Genomic DNA, 26,558 nt, shown 5'->3' on the forward strand with positions numbered 1-26,558 from the left:
AAGCCCTTTTGAAATGAATGAAGGCTATGTAGTGGCTTTCACTACTAGGGAATAACAAAGCCTTGCATCTACTTTTAAGCATGTCCAATGATCTTATTGATTATATGTCTTTATGTAGAGAGAGAGAGACATGTACATATTTGGCCTTGGAGAAAACAGACTCCTTCCCCACCCATTTACACACCACAAAATGCTGTCCATTTCAAATGCAGTTAAACGTGTTGCAAAGGAACTGAAATCCAGAGGCCCTCTTGGGTGATTCAGTTCTTTAAATCCTGACCAAAATGTTGACAACTTTGCTGCTGTTCCCATTTTCTAATTTCCTGTCTGGTACGACATCCGAAAGCTTTCGAATCCTCTGCATCTTTTGAAATTTAGTTCTATTTCCCTCTGGCAAAAAGTCTCATAAAAACAGGCGCAAGTCAAAAGGTAAATTTGAGCCATCACTGTTTGTCCTCCTTACAGCTTCATAGTGGTGTGAGGTAGGATCCATAGGCAGACAAAAAACTTCTTTATGCTCACAGACAAGAAGTGTCAGTGCTGTGCTGTTTTCTTTTGTTTTTCCTGCTCCTTGTAGCTGTGACTTCCACACCCATAGCAGTAGCCTATTCATATGCATTGTGCCAGTATTTAAATATAGTTATGTATTCCTTCATTTCTATCTCACCATTCCTCCAAAGAGTTCAAGGTGACATATGTGGTTTTCCCCCGCTCCATATTATCCTCACAACAACCCTGTGAGGTAGATTAGCCTTAGAGATAGTGACTGGCCCAAGGTCATCCACTGAGGTTCATGGCCGAGTGAGGACTGGAGCCCTGGTCTCCTATGTCACAGTCCAACACTCTAACCCCTATGCCACAATGACTCTTCACTGGCTTCCAGCGTGTTCCTGAGCACTGTTCAGTGGGCTGATTTTCTCTCACAAAGCCCTTGATGGTTCAAGATCAGGTATCTGAAGAAATGCCTATGAACTTGTCCACTTTCTAACACCTTCATGCCCTTCTGTGAGTGCCTCATCTTCTGGAATTAAGGAGATAGCAACTGGAGAGAGGGGCTTTTCAGTGATCACACAGACACATACACACATGGAACATTCTCCCCAGAGACATTAAGTTGGTGTCTACTTAGTTAGTTTTGGGATGCCAGATTTTTTTTTTAACACAATCATTTTCCAGACCTTTTCACCGATGATGCATGTATTGTTGTTGCTGTTGTTACTATTATTTAATTAATTAATTAATTAATTAATTTGTATCCCGTCCTTCCTCTCAGCAGGAGCCCAGGGCGGCAAACAAGGCACTAATAAATTTAATAATTTAATAAATAAATAATAATAATAATAATAATAATAAAAACACTTTAAAACATCATAAAAACAAATCTTAAAATACATTAAGGCAAAACAGCATTAAAAACATTTTAAAAACTTATTAAAAAGGGTTAAAAACATTATTAAAACATTATTGTTGCCTTTAATGTTTTCTTCTTTACTGTTGTTTCTACTTTTACTACTCTTCTACTGTAATTTTGTTTTGTGTATTAATGGAATGATGTGGTGGGCTATGTCATTGGCTTTGGCTCCAACCCATTGGTTTGTCGTTGGCTCCAACCAAATTTATCAACTGCTGACTAAGCACCTTTACTTCCTGCAATCTAAGTGAATTGCTACCATTTGCCCATTTGGAAAAATGAAAGGTGTTATACTTGGATGCTATTGTGATGGCCCCAACAGTAGGTAGCCCATCATTTACTCACAGGGATTACTAGGGGTGGGAGTGTCTATATTTCTGTTAAACAGCATACTTATTATTGATAAAATATATATCTTTCATGACCTTGAGAAGCAAATGGTGAACCCAAGTGTCTGTTGAAGTTCTTTGGGAAAAAATAGTCAAGATTATTCCATAGTGTCCTCATGCACTGGCAATCTATTGGAGAAAATCTTTAGTTACTGTTTTCTGGGAGCTGCTTTTAAAAACCACATATGTAGTAAGGACCATTATGTGTTTCTGATATGATGGAGATTAAACAACAGGCAAGGTACTGACATTTGACGGGGCTCACTTCAACTTTGAGCAAAGAAAATAGGAATATAAAATGATGTGTGATAAAGTCATCATCAATCTTTTTGTTCAGATGAAGATAGGCTGTTCAGGAGGAAGAGTATTATAGACACCTTGTTGATTCAGGTAGACATTCTGCCTGGCTGCAGCCTGGATGAAAAGGTATGTAACTTCTCCATCAATGAAAAGAATGATGTAACTTCTCCATAAATGTTCTTCAGTGGTTTCCGACCTGCGTACATTTGATGGAATATTTTCCACACCAAGGAATCCATTGAAGAACCTCTGTGGGCCTGCTGTGGAACTTTTTGCGCATTGTAGAGAATTCTGGGACATGTGGGCACCCAGCCACCTCTCGCAGTCTATTGGCCAGACCCATTTTTTCTCATTGGTGCCCATTGGTACTATGCATGAGCTAAGAGAGGGCATGATCCTGGAATACATTTCAAACACCTCTGCTGGAGAAGATTGATAGTGGTGGGCAAACTATCTTTTACAGATGCTCATCTATCACTTTAGGCCTTCTAAAGCTTCCAAAGAACACCAGCATTCTTTGGAACACAGCTTAATGATAGGAGCAGAGATGTGAAGGCCCTAGGACAAAAAAACCCAGAAAAATTTAGGGGGGGAAAGGGTTTTCCCCCATTTCCCTTTTTTTTCTGGGAGGAAAAAAGCAGAAAAATTTGAGAACAACAACAATGGGAAAGCAGTTTCCCCCCAAATTCTTTCCAGGCCTACACATCTATAGTTTGGAGTAACATATTTAAATGCCTTGATCCTAAACATTTATTCTGCCATATTTGTTTGCTGTGGCATCATATTGCCACTATGGTGCCAACACAATCCCATGCGTTGTTGTGCAAGTGTAGGCACAGCTTAATGGAAACCTTGCAGAAAAGCATGTTTGCTGACCTCCTTGCAATGCATTATATGTGGGTAAAGGGGCTTTAATGTGCCTATGAATCTGTTTCTCAGGCTTTCTACGGAGATCTGCCCCCAAAGCTGGTGGGGAGCAGATTTTTCCCACAGAACCGATGAGACTTGATTGTTTACACATCTCAGAGCCCTACACTGGGTAGTTATCAGTGGCTAGTCCTACTTAGCCTAGACCAGCCTTTCCCAACCAGTGTGCCTCCAGATGTTGTTGGACCACAACTCCCATCAGCCTCAGCCAGCATTGCCAATGGCTGAGACTGATGGGAGTTGTGGTCCGACAACATCTGGAAGCACACCGGTTGGGAAAGGCTGGCCTAGACCCATTGAGTTAATAGATATGGCTAACTGAAGTTCATTGATTTCAGTGAGTCTACTCACAGTAGGACTTGGTTGAATACAGTCCACAGGCTCTAACTTTGTATAGCCTACACACCTGGTCCCCATCCTTCCAGCCTAGTCATACCTCTTGTGATATATACACGAAATATGTTGCTTTTGCAGAATGATTTATAACTTTGTCTAAAGGCCATAAGTTAAAATAGCTTTTTATGCAGTGCTTTATAGAAATGTGCCTCTGTGTAAGATTTTAGAAGCTGCTAGAAAATTTCATAAGAACGCAGGGGATTTTTGCTTGAAGTAAGAAATTAGGTGGCAAGCTAAAATAAGACCAGCAGGTGCAGCTTAGACAGCTTGCGGTTAGGTTCTGCTTTGCTTGAATAACCTAGAAGGGTTTTAGCTTGAAGATAGTAGGTAACGAAACTAGAAGGCAAAGCTAAAATAGATATTTTGCTTGACAAACAAAGAAGGGGATTTTTCTTTGAAAGACATCAGTAGGGGAATACCAAGAGGGGAGGAAATATACCATATATGGTTTAAAATAAACATGAGGCTGGGGGAGGTAAAATGCTGGGAATGGGAGATGTAAACAGGGGCGGGACTTCATGTGACATGAATAGGCAACACGGATAGGCTGTAAACCCTGGAGTACCTGACCAATGGGGAAACAGGGGAGGGAACCAAAGCGTCGGGCTAGGGGATAAAAGATCTGTACCAATGTCATTTGGGTATGCCTACCTTGTGGTGGACACCCATTCTCGCAAGACCGTATAATAAACATGTTAATGCTGCTTCACTAAAAATCTTGGTGTGAATCTGTCTAGAACCGTTGTTTCTTACACTCTGGTTGTGCGTGAGAATTTATATAATTATTTATATAAAAATGCATGCCTTGCTTTTCCCCTCCAGGAGAGGAGTTGCTTAAAGCATCTTACAAAATATAAAATAAACCTACAAATAACAACTCATCACTGTATGTCCTCATGATAGGTAGAGGCCTATTACCTTTTTATGTGGCAATTCCAGTTAGCTACCATGGCTGTTAGCTAAACAGGCTTGTCCTCTGAGAATTTTAAGTATATAGGGTGTTGCTTGGACAAACAAGCAATGGTAGTCAGGACTGCAATCTGCATTTACAAATCTACCATACTGAATGACTATTTAAAAGTAAAAATCTCACCAGAAAAATCATTCAGGGGGCTGTTTTGGGGAGGAAAAATAATTTGAGCAGTGTGAGATGAATTGTGGCTGGGTTTTCTTTACTCTGGTTGTTGCAGCGTCTTCAACATTATTGTTTCTTTAGGGGAACAGTACTGAAGAGATCACCTTTGAGACTCTGAAGCAGGCAATAGGTGAGATGGATTGCACTCTGTGTTCTCTGAATTGCTCACAAATCTGGGTGTAATAGGAGCAACCGGCTAGAGAGTGAGAGAGAAGACTGATGATTTAGCATTCTGAAGGCCAAAATGTAGCTGTGATGGTGGGGGCATAACTCTGGGCCAGAATTAAGTGGCCGCCAATTCTCTAAAGTGAAATAAGGTGTTTGTTGTTTACAACGGGCAGGAGGGGATGCTGAACTTTTTGCCTGCCTGTGCTCCCTGCCCCTGGAGTCTTGGGGGGCGGGGACCATAGCTCAGAGGACATCCTTTGCCCTGACCCTCTCCGTTTGGACAATTAAGCTTTGAACCCTGGTCTCCCACATCCTAGTCTAATGCGTTAACCGATGCACCATTCTGCTTGTAAATGTTAGTTCTGCTTTCAATGTGGTTCACACACAGATGCCCATAATTTGATGTAGCCATCTCAGATGGAATAAAAGTATATTAGGACATTATTGACAAGTTTCTCACAATAATATTATAATAAAATTGTAACACCCTCATCACTTAAAACTTGGAGGATGCAAAGTGCTCTCTTTGCTAAAGGTTAACACCTTTGATCATCACTTGCAGGTTTCTAACGGGAGAAATAAAGGCGATATCTGTGGTACCCATTTGAAATCCTGGGAATTTTAGTTTGGTAGGAGTACTGACATTTACCACTTGGAAACCTCCAGCCTTTACTTTTGGTCGAATGATGGTACACCTCAGGATGGTGTGCAATAGATTATAATAGCACACACACACAAACCCACATGAAAATACAGCAGCCTGTAGTCCATAGATGGCTGTGTTCTACGTCCACTGTCAGAGGCAGTATATTTCTGAACACCAGTTGCTGGGAGTCAGAGCTGGGGAGAAGTGCTGTTGCACTCAGGTCCTGCTTGCGAGCTTCCAATGTGACAATGGACTTTATTTGTTTGAATTAAACAAATGTATTTTGCTTATTTGTTTGCTTAAAGTAAAAAGTGTTGGGCCTGTTTGAAATTGTAGCACAGTATGACCTGCTTGTGTGCTAAAATGCTGACAGTTAATTTACTTGTGTGTGTGTTAGAAGAAATGCTAATTTGCTAACTTGCATTTTCATTGTTTGTTTAAAGCTGCATTTGCAAAAATAAGGTCCCAGGCTTTTAGTTGCAATGTCCACCTGTACTGTAGAAAAGTATCAAATATTGTTGCAACATTCAAGGTGGAATAGTGTGAAAAACAAGTTCCATATATGGATATGGAAGCGAGGGGACGTTACCAGAAGAAGATGGGCAGGGATTAAAGTGATGTAATTATGATCATAATGATGCATGAATAATTAGTAAAACAAAGCTGATAAAAGACTTGGTTGTGCCTAGCTGAGTCAGAACTAGCTTGCTACTTCTCCATGTGCACGTGTTTAGAAATAAATATACTCCATCCTCCATTTTGTTTCATTCATTCTTGAGCTCTATTGAGTGAGTATTTTGAAGCGAACCCAAGCCACTAGACCTCAAAAAGGGGCTAGGGCGTTTTGTTTATAACACCAATAGGAGTCGTTTTGGCCACTGTGATAACAGGATGCTGGACTAGGTTAGCTCTCGTCCAGCAGTTAGGCTCTTTTTATGTTCTCTGGCTGATAGGTGGAGCCATAGCACAGCTCCCTTCAGTTCTGCAGCCCCAGGGCAAGTGGCAGATGGACCATTCTTGGGCAAGGTCATTGAGCGAGTGGTGGCCAATCAGTTGTCGACACACTTGGATGAAACGGATTACTTAGATCCATACCAATCGGGCTTCAGGACTGGTCACGGAACTGAAACAGCCTTGGTCACTCTGGTAGATGATATGAGGAGGGCATTAGATAGGGGAGAATTTACCTTCCTTGTCCTCCTCGATCTCTCAGCGGCTTTTGATACTGTCGACCACAGTATCCTTTTATATCGCCTAGAGGGATTGGGAATAGGAGGCACTGTATTACGGTGGTTCCGCTCCTTTCTCTCTGATAGGTACCAACAGGTGGCATTGGGGGAGGAGGTTTCAGACCCTTGGCCTCTCAATTGTGGTGTGCCACAGGGTTCTATCCTCTCTCCCATGCTATTTAACATCTATATGAAGCCGCTGGGAGCAATCATCAGGAGATTTGGGCTGCAGTGTCACCAATATGCGGATGACACTCAGCTCTATCTCTCATTTAAATCTTCACCAGAGTTGGCTGTGGAGACCGTGTCCAAGTGCCTGGAGTCCGTGAGTGGATGGATGGGAAGGAATAGGCTGAAACTGAACCCCGACAAGACCGAGGTACTGCTCGTGGGGGACAAGAGAAGGTTGGGAACCGTTGACCTGAAGTTCAATGGGGTGAGTTTACCCCTAAAGGACCAGGTCCGCAGCCTCGGGGTTGTACTTGATTCCAAGCTGTCCATGGAGGCTCAGATTTCGGCTGTGAGCCGGGCAGCTTGGTACCAACTACACCTTATACGTAGGCTGCAACCCTACCTTCCTGTTCATCAGCTCCCACTGGTAGTACATGCCCTGGTCACCTCTTGATTAGATTACTGTAATGCGCTCTACGTGGGGTTACCCTTGAAAACGGTCCGGAAACTACAACTTATTCAAAATGCGGTGGCTCGATTACTCACAAACAGTTGTCGCCGGGACCACATCATGCCAGTGTTGTTCGATCTACACTGGCTTCCAGTTGTTTTCTGGGCCCAATTCAAGGTGTTGGTTTTAACCTTTAAATCCCTACACGGTCTCGGCCCAGTTTATCTAAAGGAGCGCCTACAACGCCACCAATCATGCCGCTTGACAAAATCGGCCACACAAGGCCTTCTCTCAGTCCCGCCAACCAAAGCAGCTAGGTTGGCGGGCACTAGAGAGAAGGCCTTTTCAGTGGCAGCCCCCACCCTCTGGAACTCCCTCCCACAAGATCTTCGGCACATCTCTTCCCTGAATATGTTCCGCAAGGCCTTAAAGACCTGGCTTTTTCAGCAGGCTTTCGGGGCTTCTGGGGAGGCTTAATATTCTTCTGTTTTAAATGCCTCCTATTATGTATTGTTTGCTCTTATAATTTATATATTTCACTGTATTTTTATATTGTATTCTGCCATATTTATTGTATGTACGTCGCCTAGAGTGGCCATTGGCCAGATAGGCGACACATAAATTAAATTTATTATTATTATTATTATTAACATGTTTGTTTGTTTTAAGCTGGTACAGAATGATGATACAAGCTACCTCCTCCTCTGCTCAGGCTTGTCTCCCCCTTTCAGTTATGTTTGTTCTCGTCTTTGTGATTTTAAAGACTTATAATGCTTTTAAGTACTTGTGTGATCCTGTTCAGTCTTCGACATTTCTAAATAAAACAGTAGTGTCAGCGGAGGCTGGTCCATTTGGGTAAATGGGGCACTGCCCCATGAACCACTGGCTGGGAGTTCACACCATTCATTCATTCATTTATTCATTCATTCATTATTTGATTTATATCCTGCCCTTCCTCCCAACAGGACCTTTACATTTTAAGCACATGACTTCCTCCAAAGAATTGTGGGAACTGTGGTTTGTTAAGGGTGCTCGGAACTGTAGCTCTGTGAGGGGTAGGCTACGGTTGTCCAGAATCTTAGGGGAAGTCATTTGCTGCAAATGTACTTTGAATGTATGGTGTATACACAGCCTCAGTCTGTCCTCAGCCAGGCCCTGCTTGCCTGCCTGCCTTCTTGCATCCTGTCCAGGGGGTAGCATTGCGTGTCAGCTTACCCCTCCTTAGTCTCAGTGTTGCCCTTGTAGGACTCAGGAGAGAGGAGGATTGGGCCAAGGCCGGGGGACAAAAGTAGAATTAGTTGGCTTGCCTCTAATTCGCTCTGGCTCCATCTGCTGTTGGCCTCTTTGCCTTCTGCCCTAGCCCAGGTCTCACTGGGCATCATCTACCACTGAGTAGAGTACCTGACTTCAACATTCATTCCTACCTTCTCAAACAGCAAAATAACGTGTTCCCATATTAATCCCAGAGGAGAATTACTTCACTTCTGTTGGTGAAGGGCAATAAGGGTAGAGCGTCTGCTTTGCATGCAGGTTCAGTCCATGGCGTCTCCAGGTAGGGCTGGGAGAAACCTCTGTCTGAAACCCTGTAGAGCCACTGTTGGTCAGTGTAGGCAATATGGAGCTACATGGACCAAAGGTCTGACTCGGCTATAAGGCAGCTTCCTATGATGTCACACATTGCCACTTCATTGGATGAGCCACAGGATGAATTTATTACTGACATTTCCCTTTGCTTTGCTTCCATGTTTCTGGTTGTTGTGTCGATGCTATTAGCAGCTTTACGTACTTGACTTCAGTTTTTCTTAATCTTTCAAAAGACAACAATGGGCTTGAGGAACAAGAGAAGGAAAAGAGGCGCCTTGTGATTGAAAAATTGCAGAAGGCTCCTTTTGAAGAAATTGCCGCACAGTGTGAGACCAAAGTGAGTACGTGGACCATGATCCACAACCCACTTTCTCAAGTGCAGCCCTGTTACTTTTAAAAATACAGGGCATATATACGTCCAAGCAGGTTTGATCAACCCCATTGGTGACGAATGTGAGAGGAGGCAGTGCTAAGACTCTCCTGTCTCTAGACACACACACTCAAAAAGAAGCCCCCAGTATTTTTATTTTATTTCACTTTATTGTAAAGGTGTTGACTGTTCCTTTGAGTCCCCCACTGTGATACTGTGATGTCAAAAGGCTTTTTGTGGCCCATCCAGATTTGACCATTTTTATTTTTACTGACCACTCCTGTGGGTCTCACTGTGATTCTGTGATGCCAAGAGGTTTATGTGACACCCCCCACGAGATCCCCCCAAATTTGGCTTGCTTCCAAAGTAGCGCAAAGTCGCTCATTCCATAAGCACAAGAATTTACCAGTTGTGCAACAGAACCTTCCCTCTCTTCTCCCCCTGCACACCCCCTAAAACTGTTTTGGGTTTCCCCCTAACCCTCTGAAGTAGATTTGTTGAGGGTAGAGGGTACGTGCAGGGTAGAGGGTAGAGGAGAGGGGGAAGTTCCATTACGCAAACATAAATTCTTGTGCCTAATGGAAAGAGCGCTTTGGATGCTGCCCGTCATCTTTTTTTAAAAAAAAGTGGCCACATTCTTTTTGCGTCGGCCACTTTGGCATGCACCCCCTGAAGGGTTGACAATGGCTCCTTGGGGCCTTCGACCTGAAAAGGGTTATCCACCCCTGCCCTAGGAGCTTACTGTTTCAATGAATGACTTAACTGGCTTAGCCATTAATATTTGTGACTAACAGACTTACTTTTTGGTGTGGACAAGCTTCACTGAAATGATTATTCACATCATTTTTCCAAATGTATAATCCTGGGCTCATACCCATGTACATCCATTGTACGAAGGGGGCATCCTGCAATTGCTAGGAATAGGACTGCATTAGTGGGTCTGTCCCCTATGTCAGTCATACTGCTGGCCCCGCCCACAGACTTTCATGGGTAGGCACAGGCTGTCTGCCTAGGGAAACCCTGTGCATGAGAGCCTGCTCACACACAGCCTTCAGTGTGATTGGAAACCCCCCAGTTGTGCTGTGGCTCCAATCCCATGTGCAGCTGCGAACCGGTAGGCCTTTTCATCCAGGGGCCATGGCCAGCGACATGCCCAATCCCAGTATCTGCATGGTCCCCTGGTCGTGCAGTTCATGCCCTTGATGCCCTCGGATCCTGATAAGAAAGCAAGGCTAGCATTGCAAGCTCTTGGTTCTCCAGACCAATTTGTCAGAAGGGTGCATTGGTTATCCAGCATCTCCCTAAAATATCCAACCTCTTCTCTCTGCAGGCAAACTTACTCTATGACAGGCTGACACAGATACTGGAGTGCACTATTCGGTAAGACTTTCTGAAAGGAAGACGTATGTTTGCGTTTGTGAAAGAGGCACGACTATCAGACGGTTTCTGCTTTCCAAGAGTAACTTGTATTTCCATTTCCTTTTTTTTAATGAAGGTACTGTATTCTCCTGTGCATGTAAAAATGACCTCAGGTGGGTAGCTAGCTCCACCTAGCGGTTGAAGGAAGAAAGAGTGCTGTTCAATTTTGCAGGGACTTCCTGCTTCCTGTGGCTCCTTATCTCAGTTCTTTCTGCGTTCGCCAAAGACGGTTGACTTCTCTCTCTGCTATCTTGGTTCAGGCCTGTATATTTCTCTGTTTGTTTGTCTTTAGTTGTTTTTCCTCTTGGGTCAGTTTGATCCTTTCTCCCATTCCCATGGGAGATGGATAGATAGTTAGAGAGACAGACAGATAGATAGACAGACAGACAGACATATATGGATATATATCTCCATATATGTCTGTCTCTCTCTCTCTCTCTCTCTATATATATATATATAAAGAGGAGCGGGGGACAGCAACATTTAGTCTGCGAGGGAGGGAGACCCCCCAAACCAAACCAAATTCTTTATGCGCCGGCATGCGGACAGAAGAGGCTTGCCCACCTAAAATGCCAGGCATCTGCTTTCCTTTTCTCCCCCCCCCCCCACTTCAACCGAGGCCACAGCAAGCACACAGGAGCATCCCTCGACTGCCAACAGCTATCTGGCCACCTACCCCACGTCGCCTCCTCGCCACTGGAGCCATTCGCGGCCACCTAGCCGCTACATTGCCGCATCTGCCTTCCTCTCTCCCCCATCATCCATCCTTACAGTAGGCCCACTGATAGGCCGCAGTAGGCCCAACAAAGGCCGCCAAGCCGTTACATTGCTGCATCCACCTTCCTCCCCCACGTCATCCATCCTCACAGTAGGGCCACAAGTAGGCCACAATAGGCCTGACAAAGGCTGCTACAGGCCCAACAGAGCCATTTCCAGCTGCCAACCACTGCCTCCACCCCCCCATCACCCATCCTCGGCATAGGCCGCAGTAGGCCCAACGGAGCCTTTTGCAGCTGCAGACAGCCCACTTGCGATCAACGCAGGCCACGGCAGGCCTGACTCGGCCCGCATTCGGCCTCCTGCCTCCATACAGGCCCGTAATTTTAAGACTGCCCCCGTAAGCCCCACACCATACATTGCTCCCATGGGGAAGGCAACAACAGAATCAGCAGTTCCCACCAAGAAGGCCAAGCCACTCTTGCCAGTTACAGACCACCAGATGCCAGAGACAGCTGCTGTGTCAGCAGTAGCCCGCCCCTCCACCAGCAGGCAGGAGGTTGCTGAGGCATGTATCACAGGAATCTTCTTCGGAAGCGAATAGGCAGGATGGTGATGTATGCCAGGATGATCGCAATAGACGTACAGCACTTGCTCTGCACCGCTACTCAACATGGGACCTGCACAACTGCTGACTGCCCTTCGGAACCTCCCTTCGAACTACTCAGTAAAGTTTCTCCCCACCTACTGTCCTTCAGGGTGTTATTTCTTGTGGCCATTACCTCACCTCAGAGAGCGTCACAGCTAAATGCAATGTCTGTGGACAAGCATTACTGGGTGTTTTCATAAAGTTAGGGCTGTTCCCTGCACTGTCTCTTCCTTTCATCCTAAAGGGTTGTTTAACTTCCTCTGTCAACAAGAGCTTGTCTGAGTCTTTCACCCACTGTCATTAGGGAAGAAGGTTTCCACCTCAACACTTGCCAGGTGGATTAAGCATGCATTACACTGGTATATACATCCCTGAGGAGAATTCACCTCACCAAGGTAGTGGCCCACTCCACTAGGGTGGCAGCCACATCCACAGCATTTTCCCGCAGTGCTTCCCTCCTGGATATCTACAGAGCGGCTACATGGGCTGATCCTAACACATTGATCAAACTCTACAAAATAAATGATTATGCCTCTGCTGAGGTGACCTTTGGGAAGAGAGTGCTACAGCACATTCTCCCAGACCAATAATGTTGTTACAGCCCAGCTATATTCCTGCCCTACATGGGTCAGCTTTGGTATGTCCCACCTGAGGTCATCTTTACATGCACAGGAGAAAAGACGTTTGGTCTTACCGTGAAATGGTTTTCTCTGTGCATGTCAAAGATGACCTCAGGGCCACTCCCTATGAGGGCTGGGCTGCCATAGTTGTTTAAGTGAGCCTGTGTTTAGCAGAGAGTACATGAGTGCTGTTTGTTTTTCTTCAGTTGTGTTTTCTACAGGTTAAATCTATACTCGTCTAATTTGCTTGTCATAAAGAACTGAGATAAGGATCCACAGGAAGTCCTTACAAAATTGAACAGCACTCTTTCTGCCTTCAACTGCTAGGTGGAGCTAGCTACCCACCTGAGGTCATCTTTGACATGCACAGAGAAAACCGTTTCACAGTAAGACCAAATGTCTTTTTTGGGTACATTCCTGTCCACAGTAACTAATGTCCCATTAAACACATGAACCATTAAAATCCATAGCACTTGCTTTTAAGTATAAATGCTTTGGATGAGTGTTGGATAGGGGTGAGTGCACCTTCCACACAGGGCCTTCTCTCAGTCCCACAAACAAAAACAGCTAGGTTGGTGGGGACTAGAGAGAGGGCATTTTCAGTGGCGGCCCCCACTCTCTGGAACTCCCGTCTGATCTTCGCCATGCCCCTTCCCTGGATACATTTCGCAGAGCCTTAAAAACTTGGCTCAGGCCTTTGGGATCTCTGGGGTGGGCTAATTTTTCTGTGATTGTTTACTGTTTTTTGTGAAAATTGTTTATTGATTGTTTGCCCTACATAATTTTATGCCTGCATTATTGTTGACTGCATTGTATTTTATTTTGTAATTATAGTGTATTTTATTGAATTTTAATATGTACGTCGCCTAGAGTGGCTTCGGCCAGATAGGCGACACAAAAATTAAATTTATTATTATTATTATTATTATTGACCACGGTATCCTTCCGGATCGCCTGGAGGGGTTAGGCATAGGGGGCACTGTATTGCAGTGGTTCCATTCCTTCCTCTCTGATAGGCACCAAACAGTAGCATTGGGAGATGAGGTTTCGGACCCTTGGCCTCTCACTTGTGGGGTGCCACAGGGCTCCATCCTCTCCCCGATGCTATTTAACATCTATATAAAGCTGCTGGGGACTATCATCAGATTTGGGCTGCAGTGTCACCAATATGCGGATGACACGCAGCTCTATCTCTCATTTAAATCTTCACCGAGGTTGGCTGTAGAAACCCTATCCAAGTGCCTGGAATCAGTGAGTGGCTGGATGGGAAAGAATAAGCTGAAGCTAAACCCTGACAAAACCGAGGTACTGTTCGTGGGAGACAAGGGAAGGTTAGGGGATTTGGACCTGGTGCTCAATGGGGTACAATTGCCCCTAAAAGACCAGGTCTGTAGCCTCGGGGTCATTCTTGACTCCCAACTGTCCATGGAAGCTCAAGTTTCGACTGTGAGCCGGGCAGCGCTGTATCAACCCTCTGATATGGAGGCTACGCCCCTACCTTCCCAATCATCTGCTCCCATCGGTGGTACATGCCCTGGTCTCCTCTCACCTAGACTACTGTAATGCGCTCTATGTGGGGCTACCCTTGAAAACGGTCCAGAAGCTGCAACTGGTACAGAATGCGGCGGCACACCTGATTAAAGGCAGCCACCGGCGAGATCATATCACTCCAGTGCTAAAAGAGCTGCACTGGTTACCAGTTGCTTACCGGCCCAATTCAAGGTGTTGGTTTTGACCTTTAAAACTGTATACGGTTTTGGCCCAGTCTATCTAAAGGAGCGCCTCCAGCATCATCAGCTATGCTGCCCAACAAGATCAGCCTCAAAAGACCTTCTCTCCATCCCATCAGTCAAAACAGCCAAACTGGTGAGGACTAGAGAGAGGGCTTTTTCAATTGTGGCCCCCACCCTGTGGAACTCCCTCCCAAATGATCTCCGCCATGCCCCTTCTATGATGAGTTTCTGCCGGGCCTTGAAGACCCGGCTCCTCAGGCAGGCTTTTGGGGTGGGCTAGATTTTATCTTCATTGTTTTTAGATTTTCAATGTCTAGGTACTATATGCCTATGTTATACGTCACCCAGAGTGGCTGGACAGCCAGCCAGATGGGCGACTAATAAATTCTATAAATAAATAAATAAAATGATTAGAGTTTTAGTAACAGATATCAGTAGGTCTAAATAGTAGGTCTTACCCCTTATATATCCAGTCAATCACTGTGCTCTGCGGGTGAGAGCCTGTTGCAGATACCATCTTATCAGGAGGTCCATTTTGCACAATGTAGGAAGTGGACCTTTAGTGCTGTGGCACCGACACTTTGGAATTTCCTCCCCTTAAATATTAGACAGGTGCCATCTCTGTTATCTTTTTGGTGCCTAATGAAGACCTTCCTCTTTCAGTAAGCCTTTTAAATAGAGATCTTATCCCAGTCTGCATCTATGTTGGAATTGCTTTTTAAGGTATTTTTAAAGTTTTTTTTTTAAAGATACATTTAAAGATGTTTTTAATAGTTTTTAAAAATGTTTTGTTTTAATATATTTTAAAGTCTGGGTTTTTTTAGATGTTTTAGAGTGTTTTTAGTGTTTTTGTTTGCCTTCCTGGGCTCCTACTGGGAGGAAGGGTGGGATGTAAATTTAATTGATTGATTGATAATTACAACAACAAATTGCTTTTATCAAAAGGCATATCTACATGCTTTAGTAGTCATTCCCCTTCTCATGAGGGAACCCTGGGAATTGCAATTTTGTGTGGGGGGCAGTATCGACCTATAACAGAATTCTGACCACATTTCCCAAGATTCTTTGGGAGGAACCCATAATAGCTAAACTAGCATAAACCACTTGGAATCTGGTATATATATCCCCATGTATCCCTGCACTCCTCACAGATGGCACTGCTGAGACTGCCACATGCCCCAGAAATGAGCTTAGTTTGTACTAGAAAATGAGCTTTTACTGTTGCAGGCCAGCCCTCTGAAATTCATTACCAGTCAGAATTTGATAGGTGATCAGCATTATGATGTTTAGGCAATTGCTGAAGATGTTTTTGTTTAAGAAGGCTTTCCCTAAGGTGTGACCCAGTAATGTATGAAATATTAATTGTACATCTTTAGGAATGGCTTTACTGTTTTACGTGTTCATGGGAATTGTTTAAATTGTTTTTGGAATTGTTGTGGGGTTGTTGTTTTTTTGTATTTTATCTTGTACAGCATTTTGAAGCTGTTTATACATTTGTAAAATAAACAAATAAAACATGGTTTGGGCATAGATGACTACTTTAAAACTATGTCATCCTTGTTCCGAATTTCACTTGAAGAATTTATTTAGATTTGTTTTCACTTAGAGCAAGGATCAAGGGGATATGTTTTTTCTTGTTGCTGTATATTTTTATCAATGACTTAGATGATGGGGTGGAGGGAAGCCTTATGAAGTTTGCCAATGATACGAAACTGGGAGGGATAGCTAACACAATGGAAGACAGGAATAAAATCCAAAGGGACCTGGATAGACTAGAAAATTGGGCTGAAATTAATAAAATGACATTCAATAAAGACAAATGCAGGATTCTGCATTTAGGCCACAGAAACAAAATGCACGGGTACAGGATGGGAAATACCCGGCTCAGCAGTAGTGCGTATGAGAAGGACCTTGGAATTGTAGTGGATCACAAGTTGAACATGACCCAGTGTGATGCTGTGGCAAAAAAAGGCAAACGCGGTTTTGGGCTGCATAAACAGAGCTATAGTTTCCAGGTCGAGGGAAGTAATAGTCCCACTATATTCTGCATTAGTCAGGCCTCATCTGGAATACTGCGTTCAGTTCTGGGCGCCTCATTTTAAGAAAGATATAGACAAGTTAGAGCGGATTCAGAAGAGGGCGATGAGGATGATAGCCGGTATGGAGAACAAGTCTTATGAGGAAAGGTTGAAGGAACTTGGCATGTTCAGTCTGGTGAAGAGAAGGCTGAGGGGTGACATGATTGCACTCTTTAAGTACCGGAAGGGCTGTCACATACAGGAGGGTACAGATTTGTTCTCTGCTGCCCCAGAGGGTAGGACTAGGTCTAATGGTTTTAAGTTGCAGGAGCGTAGATTCAGATTGGACATTAGAAGGAACTTCTTGACAGTAAGGGCAGTTCAGCAATGGAACCGACTGCCTGGGGAGGTGGTGGGATCCCCTTCGCTGGATGTCTTCAAGCAGAGGCTGGACAGCTATCTGCGGGAGATGCTCTAGCTGTGGATTTCCTGCTGTGAGCAGGGGGTTGGACTCGATGGCCTACAAGGCCCCTTCCAACTCTATGATTCTATGATTCTATGATTATCATCTAGCTACAGTGTGGGCAATTGTTGATCTCTTGCATTGTCATACACTCCTGTAGAGGAGCTGCTACACACCTTCCTTGTTAGCAGTGTCACCATCATGCCCTCTAAAGGAAAGAGGGCCTTGCTTAATCTTGTAACGGTTAGGGATGGGCAAATCTGTCAAATTCGGTGTCTCTCCATTTCTAAGTTTTCTTTCCTTCAGTTCCCCGCATTTCCACAACTGGTTGCATTTGGTGATTAATTGGCATAGCAAGAAGAATAGTGTAAGCATCTCCAAAAAACAGTTACTTTCCCTAACGAACTAGCCAATTCCAATTACAGATGGAAGGATCTGTCCATTTTGGTTTTCTCTCTTTCTCATTTTTCCAGTCTTATTTATTTATATTTATTTTTAAAACTTATATACCGCCCGACTAGCAATAGCTCTCTGGGCGGTGAACATAGATACAATAAAATACAATATGGTACAAAAAAACCCATCACAGTCTAAAATCAAATATCACAGTCTAAAACAGCAAAGGCTCAGAATCAAGTTTCAGACATTACAGTACATTAACAAAAATTAAAATTAAAATGTCTGGGAATAAAAATGAGTTCTCCACATTTCTGTACCAATTTGCCATTTAAAAAAAATCCTTGTGAAAATTTATCAGCATTTGTATGAATTTTTCTGAATATACACATTTTTGTGATTTTGGATAATATACACATTTTTGCAAATCATTTCCCCTAATATTTATATTTTCCTAATATAATGCATTTTTGTATGTCAGTTTCATTAATACGTGCATTTTTATGCACTGTACCTAAGAATATACATTTTTGTACATATTTACTTGCCTGGAGAGCTGCATTGCACATTGGCTGTGTTTCAGTTCATATATTGTTTCAGAAAGTGCAGATTATCAATGTGAACTGAATCTAATTTCACTTCCATATCTAGTAGTGTCTCCCTCATCCCACCCCAGCTTACCAGGGTCAAGGCACAACATTTGGGTAGTTTTTTCTGTGCTTCCTTTATCACTACTCCCTATATCAGCTCTTGGGAGAAGAGTTCCCAAAGTAACCCGGATTGAACACAGTCTAAAATGAGTGCTGTAAGACAAACATTTAAAGGCACGATAAATAAAAATGTGAGCATCCGGTGCAGACTAAACCTGATACCTCAATTTGTTCTCCATCTTCTCAAGGCCACCTCCTAGCCCTTCTGGAACGATGGCGATCAATGCTGGACCTGCTCGTTACCACTCCATCCCAGTCTATGAGATGAAGTTTCCCGATCTTTGTGTGTATTGAGTGTCCTCTGAATTTCTCCAAATCAGATGATTGTTTCATCTAATTTAACAGAGTGTCTGCCCAAAGCAAATTACATTTTATTTTGAAAGAGGGGCCCTGAAGATTGGTTTTCCTTTTTGATGCAATAACAGTGAATTAGTGGTAGATTGGCACTGTGTGTAGCTATTTTTATATATATATTACCATAGAATACCCAAGAAACAGACTCTCTTCTTTACAGTGGCAGTATTCCATATAATGGCTTAGAACCTTAAACGTCTGTTATGGGAGAGGCTTATAAAATGTGTTGTTTGTCCTGCCAAAGTCAAAAGCTGTAAATGTCGAGTTCTGTACATGTGTGAGGCTCCCGTTGCTGACCATGCCATATGCAGCAGGCACTTTCTTCCACTCACTGCTTGGCAGTTGAGGGACTTGCCTCATGTTCATGGGGCTGCATCACTGGCTTGTGGCCAAGATATCTTGCTTGAAGGGTAAGGAGCTTTCTGTTTGGAGCTCTGAAATGTGCACACGAGAAAAGATGGGGGGAAAAGTTTGATGCAGCCCTGCATTGATTCCTTCCATCGGTATACGGGCAGTGGCATCATTTTGAGGAAGAGCATAAGGATGCCCCCTGGGCATCAAAAGATTGGTGCAAGGGCATCCCAGAAGCATCCCCAGAATGAATGGAACCAGTGGTCAATGTTTATCAAATGTTACGAAGTCTACAAAGGACAGGGAAAGGTGTACTGTGGGTGGTGTTGCTCTGTACATCAGAGAGACGATAGAGTCAAACAAAGTAGACATCTCAAAAAAAGCACTCCTCCAGTGAATCACTAGACAGAGCAATTCCAGGCCCCAAAAGTAATTAGAACCAGGCAGGGGTGTAGTCATCCAGGGTCTCAAGGGGTCTTAGACCACTTACTTTTTTGGGAGCAGGGTCCCAGCTGGGTCTCTATGTCTCCAGCATCCTGCGAGCCAATCAACATGAAAGTGGAGTGTGTTAGCCACTGAGAAGAATCTTCTCACATGCTTCCTAGTCTTTTCCTGCTGACTGGAGCCAATCAGAGTGAAAGGAAGTGAGCCAGCCATTGAGAAGACTGTTCTCAGTAGCTAACACTCTCCTCTTTCATGCTGATTGGCTCCTAGGGAAGCCTGTTGTTGTGGAAGAAGGCACACCTGGGAAGGACTGAGGAATGTGGATATGACGACAGAGAGCAAGCGAGCGAGTGAAGGGGCATCACTATCATGACGGGAACCTGCATTTCTGAATTTGCCACTACACTACTGGTACCAGAAGCCTACAATTAGACCCCAGCTCCTACCAAAAAGCTCAGGAAGGAGATAGAGAATGAAGTCAGGAGGCATCCAAAGGAAAAAGTGTTGTAATTGATGGGTGACTTCAGTTCGTCTAGGCATGGGGAACTTTTAGTTTTTCAGATATTGCTGAACTACAGCTCCCATTAGCCTTAGCAAAAAAGAGCCAATGGCCGGGGATGGTGAGAGTTCAGCAACATCTGGAGGATTAAAGGTTCCCCACACCTGAATTACCCTGACAGAAACTGGGTGAAAAGCATGTTCTAGTCATGACAAGGAGGTAACATTTCTAGATGCCCTAAAATGACTGCCTTGACTAGAGGGTGGCAAACCTCTAGCGGAAGGTGCAAGTGGAATTGAAACACTGACCACAGTGTTATCAACTGGCAAAGTAAGTTCAACATATTAGGGCTGTTTTCACACATGGGGCTGATTGCGTTCGTTTAACGGGTTAAAAAGGTAGCACTTCTGTCCTGATTTCAAAAATCTCTTTCACACTGCAGTACCTGTTGCGTTAAGGAACAGCAGCTTTTTCAGCCGATATACCAGCATTTCACACAACTGTCTTTCACACGGCTTGTTTTCATCCCTCACCCATGCACACTGTTCTCCACTGTGTAGGTCTAAGATCTTGTCCCGTTGGCATGCAAGCCCTCTCCCTTTAGGATCTGACTTTTTAAATTGTTTTAGTTGTATCAAGACAGGGGTATGTGGGAAATGCTGCTGCTAACTGTGATGATGCTGGAATACCGGTACAACATCCGTCAGCATGCTGGGATGCCTGTCATGTGAGCAGCTGCAGCTAGCAAAAAACTCCTGTGATCTTCCAGGTTCCCAGCCTTGCTAACGGATTATTTCTGGTATCATTTATCATGGAAATTAGTGCAAAACTTCCACTACATTCCACTAGAATTCTGGAGCTAGCTTGTGCGTTGTGTGAAAGATCAAATATAATGTGCAAATTACCAGATAAGAAATCATCAGAATAACGGAATAAAGTGCAGTGTGAAAGCAGCCTTTGTTTCCTGCTGAGTACTGATTTGGGATGTGGGAGAAATGCAAATGTATCAAATTTGCACTTTCTGTAACAATATGAGAACCGAAACCAACCAACCAATGTTTACAAAAATGCATATATTGTGAGGAAAAATGCATAAAATGAATATAACAGGGAAATTAACATACAAAAATGCCATGTATTGGGAGATATTGCTTGCAAAAATGTGTACATTAGTCAAAAATGTGTTTAGAAAGAGAAATTTGCATTAAAATGGTGAAGAATGTTTTTTTAAAAAAATGCTGCAGAAGTATGGATTGGAAAAATGGGAAACTAAGAACCAAGATTGACGGATCTTTCCATCCCTACTCCTGATTAGGTTTCCACTCTAAGCAGACACAGATGCAGAAATTCCCTCTATTTGCTTGTTTGCTCAGTATTCAGGAACAGAACTCCTTGAAGCAAATGTGGTCTGCTTTTTGCACAGGGCTGAAGGATTAAGTCCTCAGTATATATGTGATCAATGCAATTTTTTTTACATGTAGCTTTGTTTGACTTTTCCTACCAGTGTTAATAGAGGTTTAGAACCCTGCAGAGAGATGGCAAACTAATGAGACGTCAGCTGCTTCATTTACTTTGAAAGAGAACTTATGGCAAAGTGAATAACACAAGGTATTTGTTTTTGGCTGAGAGAGGGACAGCCAAGGTGTGAGTCATTGATGAATGCAGGTGCCTCTTTGCTTTTCTTATTTCTGAAACCTTGTTAGTTGCCAAAGGCAGCCCATATCTTTAAAACTGCAATCCGATATTTCCCCAGAAGTAAATCCCATTGAATTCAGTGAGGCTTACTCCTGGGTAAGTGGGGTTAAATTTTCGGCCTTAACCTGCTTCCTATTGTGAATTTTAAAATCTCTCATTATTGTTCATTTGTTAGGGAGAGAAGTGATCCAAGAGCAGAGAACCACCTGTCCATTTCTTACCATCCTAAATATGTATTTTAAAAGTAAAATTAAATTGAAAATTCCTTTCCTCCCCCCTGCCCAAAGTTTTCCTGACTTATAGCTAACCTATAATGCCTAAGTGGGGGAAACAGGATGGAATGACAACTTTATACTGAACTGTGAAATCAGCGTAGCGAGACTGCAGTTCCAATGCCAGTTATCTGGGAGTAAATCCCATTGAATTCAATGAGACTTACTTCTGAGCAGACATGGTTAGGTTTGCAGCCGTATATGGTTTGGTGATGGATCACTGGCCACTTCAATGTCTTTAAGGTGTCCCAAAGTTCTTTGTTGTTTTTGCTGGAAAAAACAGGACTACCTGTCAGGAAATCCATTAACTTTGAAAGCAAATGCAGCGCGGAAGGCAATTGATTTGTCAGTATAGTGTAACATGGCAGCATAGATCATGACAAAATGATGACGACAAATGCGTATAATGCTGCCATAGCAAACAGATAGCAATGTGTTGGGCAGAAACGGAACAGCAGCAGAACAGAATCGAGTCGCTTTATGACACACAAAGGACGGAGCAGGCATTACTAATCCTGTGCATCCCTACTCCTGATAAGTGTCCCAACTGGTGCAAGAGAATTGCAGGTTATCTTCTTTGCAGCTCTATAGCTCTGGAGTTTTCCCTGCCAAGGCCTGCTGCTCTCTTCCCTCTTCTCAAAAACCTCTTTCCCAGCTCGGCCTCCTCGCTGCTCCTGTCTTCCTCGCTGGAGGCGCTGGCACCAATCACAGTGCTGCTCAACGGCCTATCGTGCCCTCCCCTGCGGCAGAACAATTTCACCTCTGGGCAGGCTTGTCTGTTCGGAGCCATGAGGCTTTCGTTGAAAAAGGAAGCAGCCATACACTCAGCCGCTGCCTTGTCACAAGAACACTGCAGCTTTTCGCACATTGTCCATCCAATACCTAAGGAAAAAAAGATGGTTCATGTGAATTTGTTGAAGTGCAAGATTCAGACGGGATAACCATCAGGGTCGGCTCTACCATTAGGCATACTGAGGTGGCTGCCTTAAGTGGCAAATCATGGAGGAAAGTGGGAGGTGGCAGTGTTATTCCTTCTGAACACCTCCCCTTCAAATTCTAGCTATCTGTTGGAATGTCCCTACCCTTATTAACCTGCCCAAGCCTTGAGGTCAGCTGAGGGAGCCCCGTCTCATCCCACCAGCAATCACAGAATAGTAGCATTGGAAGGGGCCTAAAGGCCATCAAGTCCAACCTACTGCTCAGTGCAGGAATTCAACTCAAAGCATGCCCGACAGGTGGCTGTCCAATGTACAATGGTTTGCATTGTCTTGGGACTTGCGGGGGGGATCTCAGCAGTTGCCCCCCTACTGTGGAACTCCCTTTTCCATAATGAGCTTCCATTGCCTAGTCAAAATGAGTCCGTTCATCCTGATTTAGGGTGGATGAGGGTAAGCCGACCCTACATCATGTTGTATTATGCAATAGTACTGAAAATGCAGTATTGTTGCCATGTTAATTTTATTGTATTTGCTTTGTTTAAACATATTGTTTTAACTGGTTTTATTGATTTCACTGGAAACCCCTTTGTGGCAAAAAAAATGGTATATAAATGTTGGAAACAAAGAAATAAATATATTTATCATTCTCCTAGAGCAGGGATGGGGAACCGATAAACCTCCAGATGTTGTTGGACTCTAATCATCCTCTGTGGCCATAGGCCATGCTGGCTGGGGCTGATGGGGTTTGGGGTCCAACAACATCCGGAGGGTCACAGGGTTCTCCATGCTTGTGTTAGAACTGTATGTGCTGCCCTGTAACAGGAGATGTAATCTCATTGCCAGTGCCGAACTAAGATTTGACTAAGCTGGTTGAGTCTGGTACATGGTACCATCTTGTCCTCTGCCTCGGGCAGCTACATGTTGTGAGCCAGCCATGATAATAACACTAGGGTTGCTTGAAGTATGTGTTGTATGGATTCTTGAAAGTCTGAAAACTCTGACCCTATTCAGATGATGTTCTCATTTTATGGGAAAGGCCTGTGGTTCAATGGTAGACCATCTGCTTTGCACGCAGAAGATCCATGGTTCAATCACTAGGTAGAGCTAGGAATGCCTGCCTATCTGAAGCCCTGGAGAGCAGCTGCTGATCAGTGGAGACAATGCTGAGCTAGATGGACCCATGATCTGTCTCTATAAGGCAGCTTTCTATGTTCTGTGATCACTCTCCCACAAGCAGTTATTTAAACAAATAAAACACTATTTCTATTCTTAAAACTCATGATAGACAGATAGGTAGCTTTTCATCCTTCACCCCAAACTTACACTTTGGTGTTTGATCAAAACACACAACCTCAGACCTGGAATTTCTTTCTGGGTGGCATCCCAGTTTCTTAAGTTGCTCCAAACAGCAATGATGAGAGAAACAGCACCTGCAGTTAAGCAGAAAGGGCCAACATGTCACCTCTCTGAAAGACAGTGTTCTTTACATTGTTTTGAACGCCTAGCTTCCGTAAAATGTGTTATATGTTTTTTAGCTTGCTTTTGTCGGACTCCTTGGAATTATCCAAACACTGGCTGAGGTCAAAGCAAGGGATGTTTATGGGGCAACACAAGAGGTTTGGTTTTGATGCGATGGTTCCCACTGCTGAAGAGGCAACTTGAGGTTGAAAAGCAGCTTTTCAGCAGCAAGAACCACTGTTTCAAAATCAGAAAGCAAAGGTCTTGCTGATGGCTGCAGCTCAGCAACCAGTCAAGCATTGTTCTAGATTAGACAATGAGTGTAATGGTTTGCTAATTATAAATTGAATGCTGAAATGCAGCCTAATCCAGACCTGCTCTGCTGCATGCATGAAGCTCTAGTATGTATGATTCTAGTGGATAGATTACAGAGCTCCTATACAAGTTGGCATCACTATTCATGGAAGTGTTTGTGTGCTTATTTAGTTATTATTGCATTAATATCCCACCTTTCCCCCAAGGAGCTCAAGGTACATTGTTCTCCCCCTCCCCATTTTATCCTCACAACAACCCTGTTAAACTAAGTGACTGCAATTTGAACCTTGCTCTCCCAGATCCTCGTCTAACACCATAACCCCTTGCTCTTAAAAGTGTAGCTTGAAATTACATAAAGCTGCCCCCCATTATTAAAATGCTATATGTGCAATTTACAAAGCTTCTTATTATGTGGTTTACCTGCACATATTAATACAGAACAACTTGTCAGACATTTAAAATCAGTACAATGCAAAAAAAACAAACCCCAAGAATAATAGAAGTGTTCATCCATCAACAAAAATTAAAAGGACAAATCCTACTCCACTAAAACCAGGCTAAGAATGCAGGCTAAGTTCACTCTCTCAGGCTGCATATGCAACATATATTTAAAGCACACGACTTTCCCCAAAGAATCCTGGGAAGTTTAGCCCTCACAGAGCTACAATTCCCAGCACCCTTAACAAACTACAGTTTCCAGGATTCTCTGGGTGAAGCCATGTGCTCTAAACATATAATGCATATATAGCCTCTCTTTAAGTTTATTTCCATAATTTTCTGCGTTATTTCTTTTATTGATTTTTATTCAGTTGACAGTATGTTTATTACATTGTCATAGAATCATAGAATAGTAGAGTTGGAAGGGGCCTATAAGGCCATCCAGTCCAACCCCCTGCTCAATGCAGGAATCCAAATCAAAGCATTCCCGATAGATGGCTGTCCAGCTGCCTCTTGAATGCCTTCAGTGTCGGAGAGCCCACTACCTCTCTAGGTCATTGGTTCCATTGTCGTATGGTTCCATTGTGAGCCACCTTAGGCATCTTTAGGGCACGAATGGTCAGATATCAGTTTAATGTATTTTATTGCAGAAGTGTGTGTGGTGCAGGTGATGGGTTGTTTGCTTGTTGCCAATATGTGTTGAAAGTGTTTGGGGTAAGCAACCTGTCCAGATCATCCGTCGGGTGGCCTTTTCCTTCCTGCCCACAGTAGCAGCCATATAATTCAAAGTCCTCCGGGCATCGGTCAGTTAAGCAATAGAGCATCTCTCCTAATTGTGGCAGCACCCGCTTGACTCTTCCATTGTCTCTCAGCTGCAGGAAGGTAAACCGGTCACAAACTATAGAAAGAGGGAGAAATTTGAGTCATGCAATTTGATCCTGTGTGCAACTAGTTTTTTCTCCACCTTCCATTATGGAGCTTCATAGCATTCTTTAGATCAGGATGGGCAGAAAGGAGATTGGGATTGACTGATAGATCCCTGGGTGATTTGCAGGAGATCAGCAAGGATTTCTGACTCCCAACTGTCTGATAGTAGCAACAACTAAAAAGACTCCACTGCCACTTATAGGGGGTTCTAACTGTAGGCATCAAAAACGTGAGTGATTAACACAATTTCCCAAAATCTTGATGAGTACAGCTGACAATCTTTGGATAAAGGGACCCAACATCAGCCATCAAGGCCAAACAAGGGGAAACTAAACAAATTCAAAGCCCACTCAGCCTTCCAAACAGTATTGAAGGCTTGTGGGGAAAATAGCGGCCTATTTGACAGGAGCAAAAGGGAACATTTATTTGTTTATATTTTTTAGCACTTGTAGCCAGGGATTAGGAATTAGGGCTCAGGTGCCACAGGCTGTTCATAATTTACTGCAAGATCTGCCTGGCCGCAGCCAAAGAGGCAGGGGGAAAATTCAAGTGCAGATCCCAGTTCCTCCCCTGAAAAATCAAAGCAGAAGCAGCCTCTGGCTTCTTACTGACAGGTTCCACATAAACTGGGGGAGGGACTGCTGGAGGAGTTCAAAGGAGAAGAACCCACAGAATGGCTGCTTGAAGGAGATCTGTGGGATCTCCTCCGAAAGTGACTTGTAGATCCAAGTACCTCCTTATGTCTTCTGCACGTAGGAGATCTCCCCCAAGGGAGAATCCCCTTAATCTCATGGGGGTATATATAAAAGGGCTGTGTGTCTGTGTCTCTGTGTGTGTAAGGACTCCCATCACAAAGTCCTGAACTGAGCAGACATTGATGCTTAATTTTAATTCATGGCTGGTATCCAAGGAAGGAGTTCCATCAGCGCAAGGACATTTGGCTGCACAATGGAATGTCCCCTCCC

At 43.7% G+C, this 26,558-nt stretch overlaps 2 protein-coding genes across 2 annotated transcripts in view; one reads left to right on the forward strand and one right to left on the reverse strand.

Moving 5' to 3' along the window:
- Window positions 1-18,196, forward strand: part of EFR3A (EFR3 homolog A) — a 78,730-nt gene extending 60,534 nt beyond the window's left edge. The window contains 5 exon segments of the mRNA XM_061611837.1: window positions 2,138-2,226; window positions 4,640-4,688; window positions 9,041-9,144; window positions 10,508-10,557; window positions 18,091-18,196. Of these exon segments, the coding sequence (XP_061467821.1) occupies window positions 2,138-2,226; window positions 4,640-4,688; window positions 9,041-9,144; window positions 10,508-10,557; window positions 18,091-18,196 (398 nt within the window).
- A 3,737-nt stretch (window positions 18,197-21,933) lies between these two features.
- OC90 (otoconin 90) overlaps window positions 21,934-26,558 on the reverse strand; it is a 40,487-nt gene continuing 35,862 nt past the window's right edge. Inside the window, exons 13-15 of the mRNA XM_061611850.1 lie at window positions 25,390-25,564; window positions 23,779-23,885; window positions 21,934-22,399 (exon numbers count right to left, since the gene is read on the reverse strand). Coding sequence (XP_061467834.1) covers window positions 22,086-22,399; window positions 23,779-23,885; window positions 25,390-25,564 — 596 coding nt within the window. The 3' untranslated portion in view covers window positions 21,934-22,085. The remainder of the gene's footprint in view (window positions 22,400-23,778; window positions 23,886-25,389; window positions 25,565-26,558) is intronic.

This window comes from Rhineura floridana, chromosome 1 (genome assembly GCF_030035675.1).
Source record: "Rhineura floridana isolate rRhiFlo1 chromosome 1, rRhiFlo1.hap2, whole genome shotgun sequence".
In the NCBI taxonomy this organism is placed as follows: domain Eukaryota; kingdom Metazoa; phylum Chordata; class Lepidosauria; order Squamata; family Rhineuridae; genus Rhineura; species Rhineura floridana.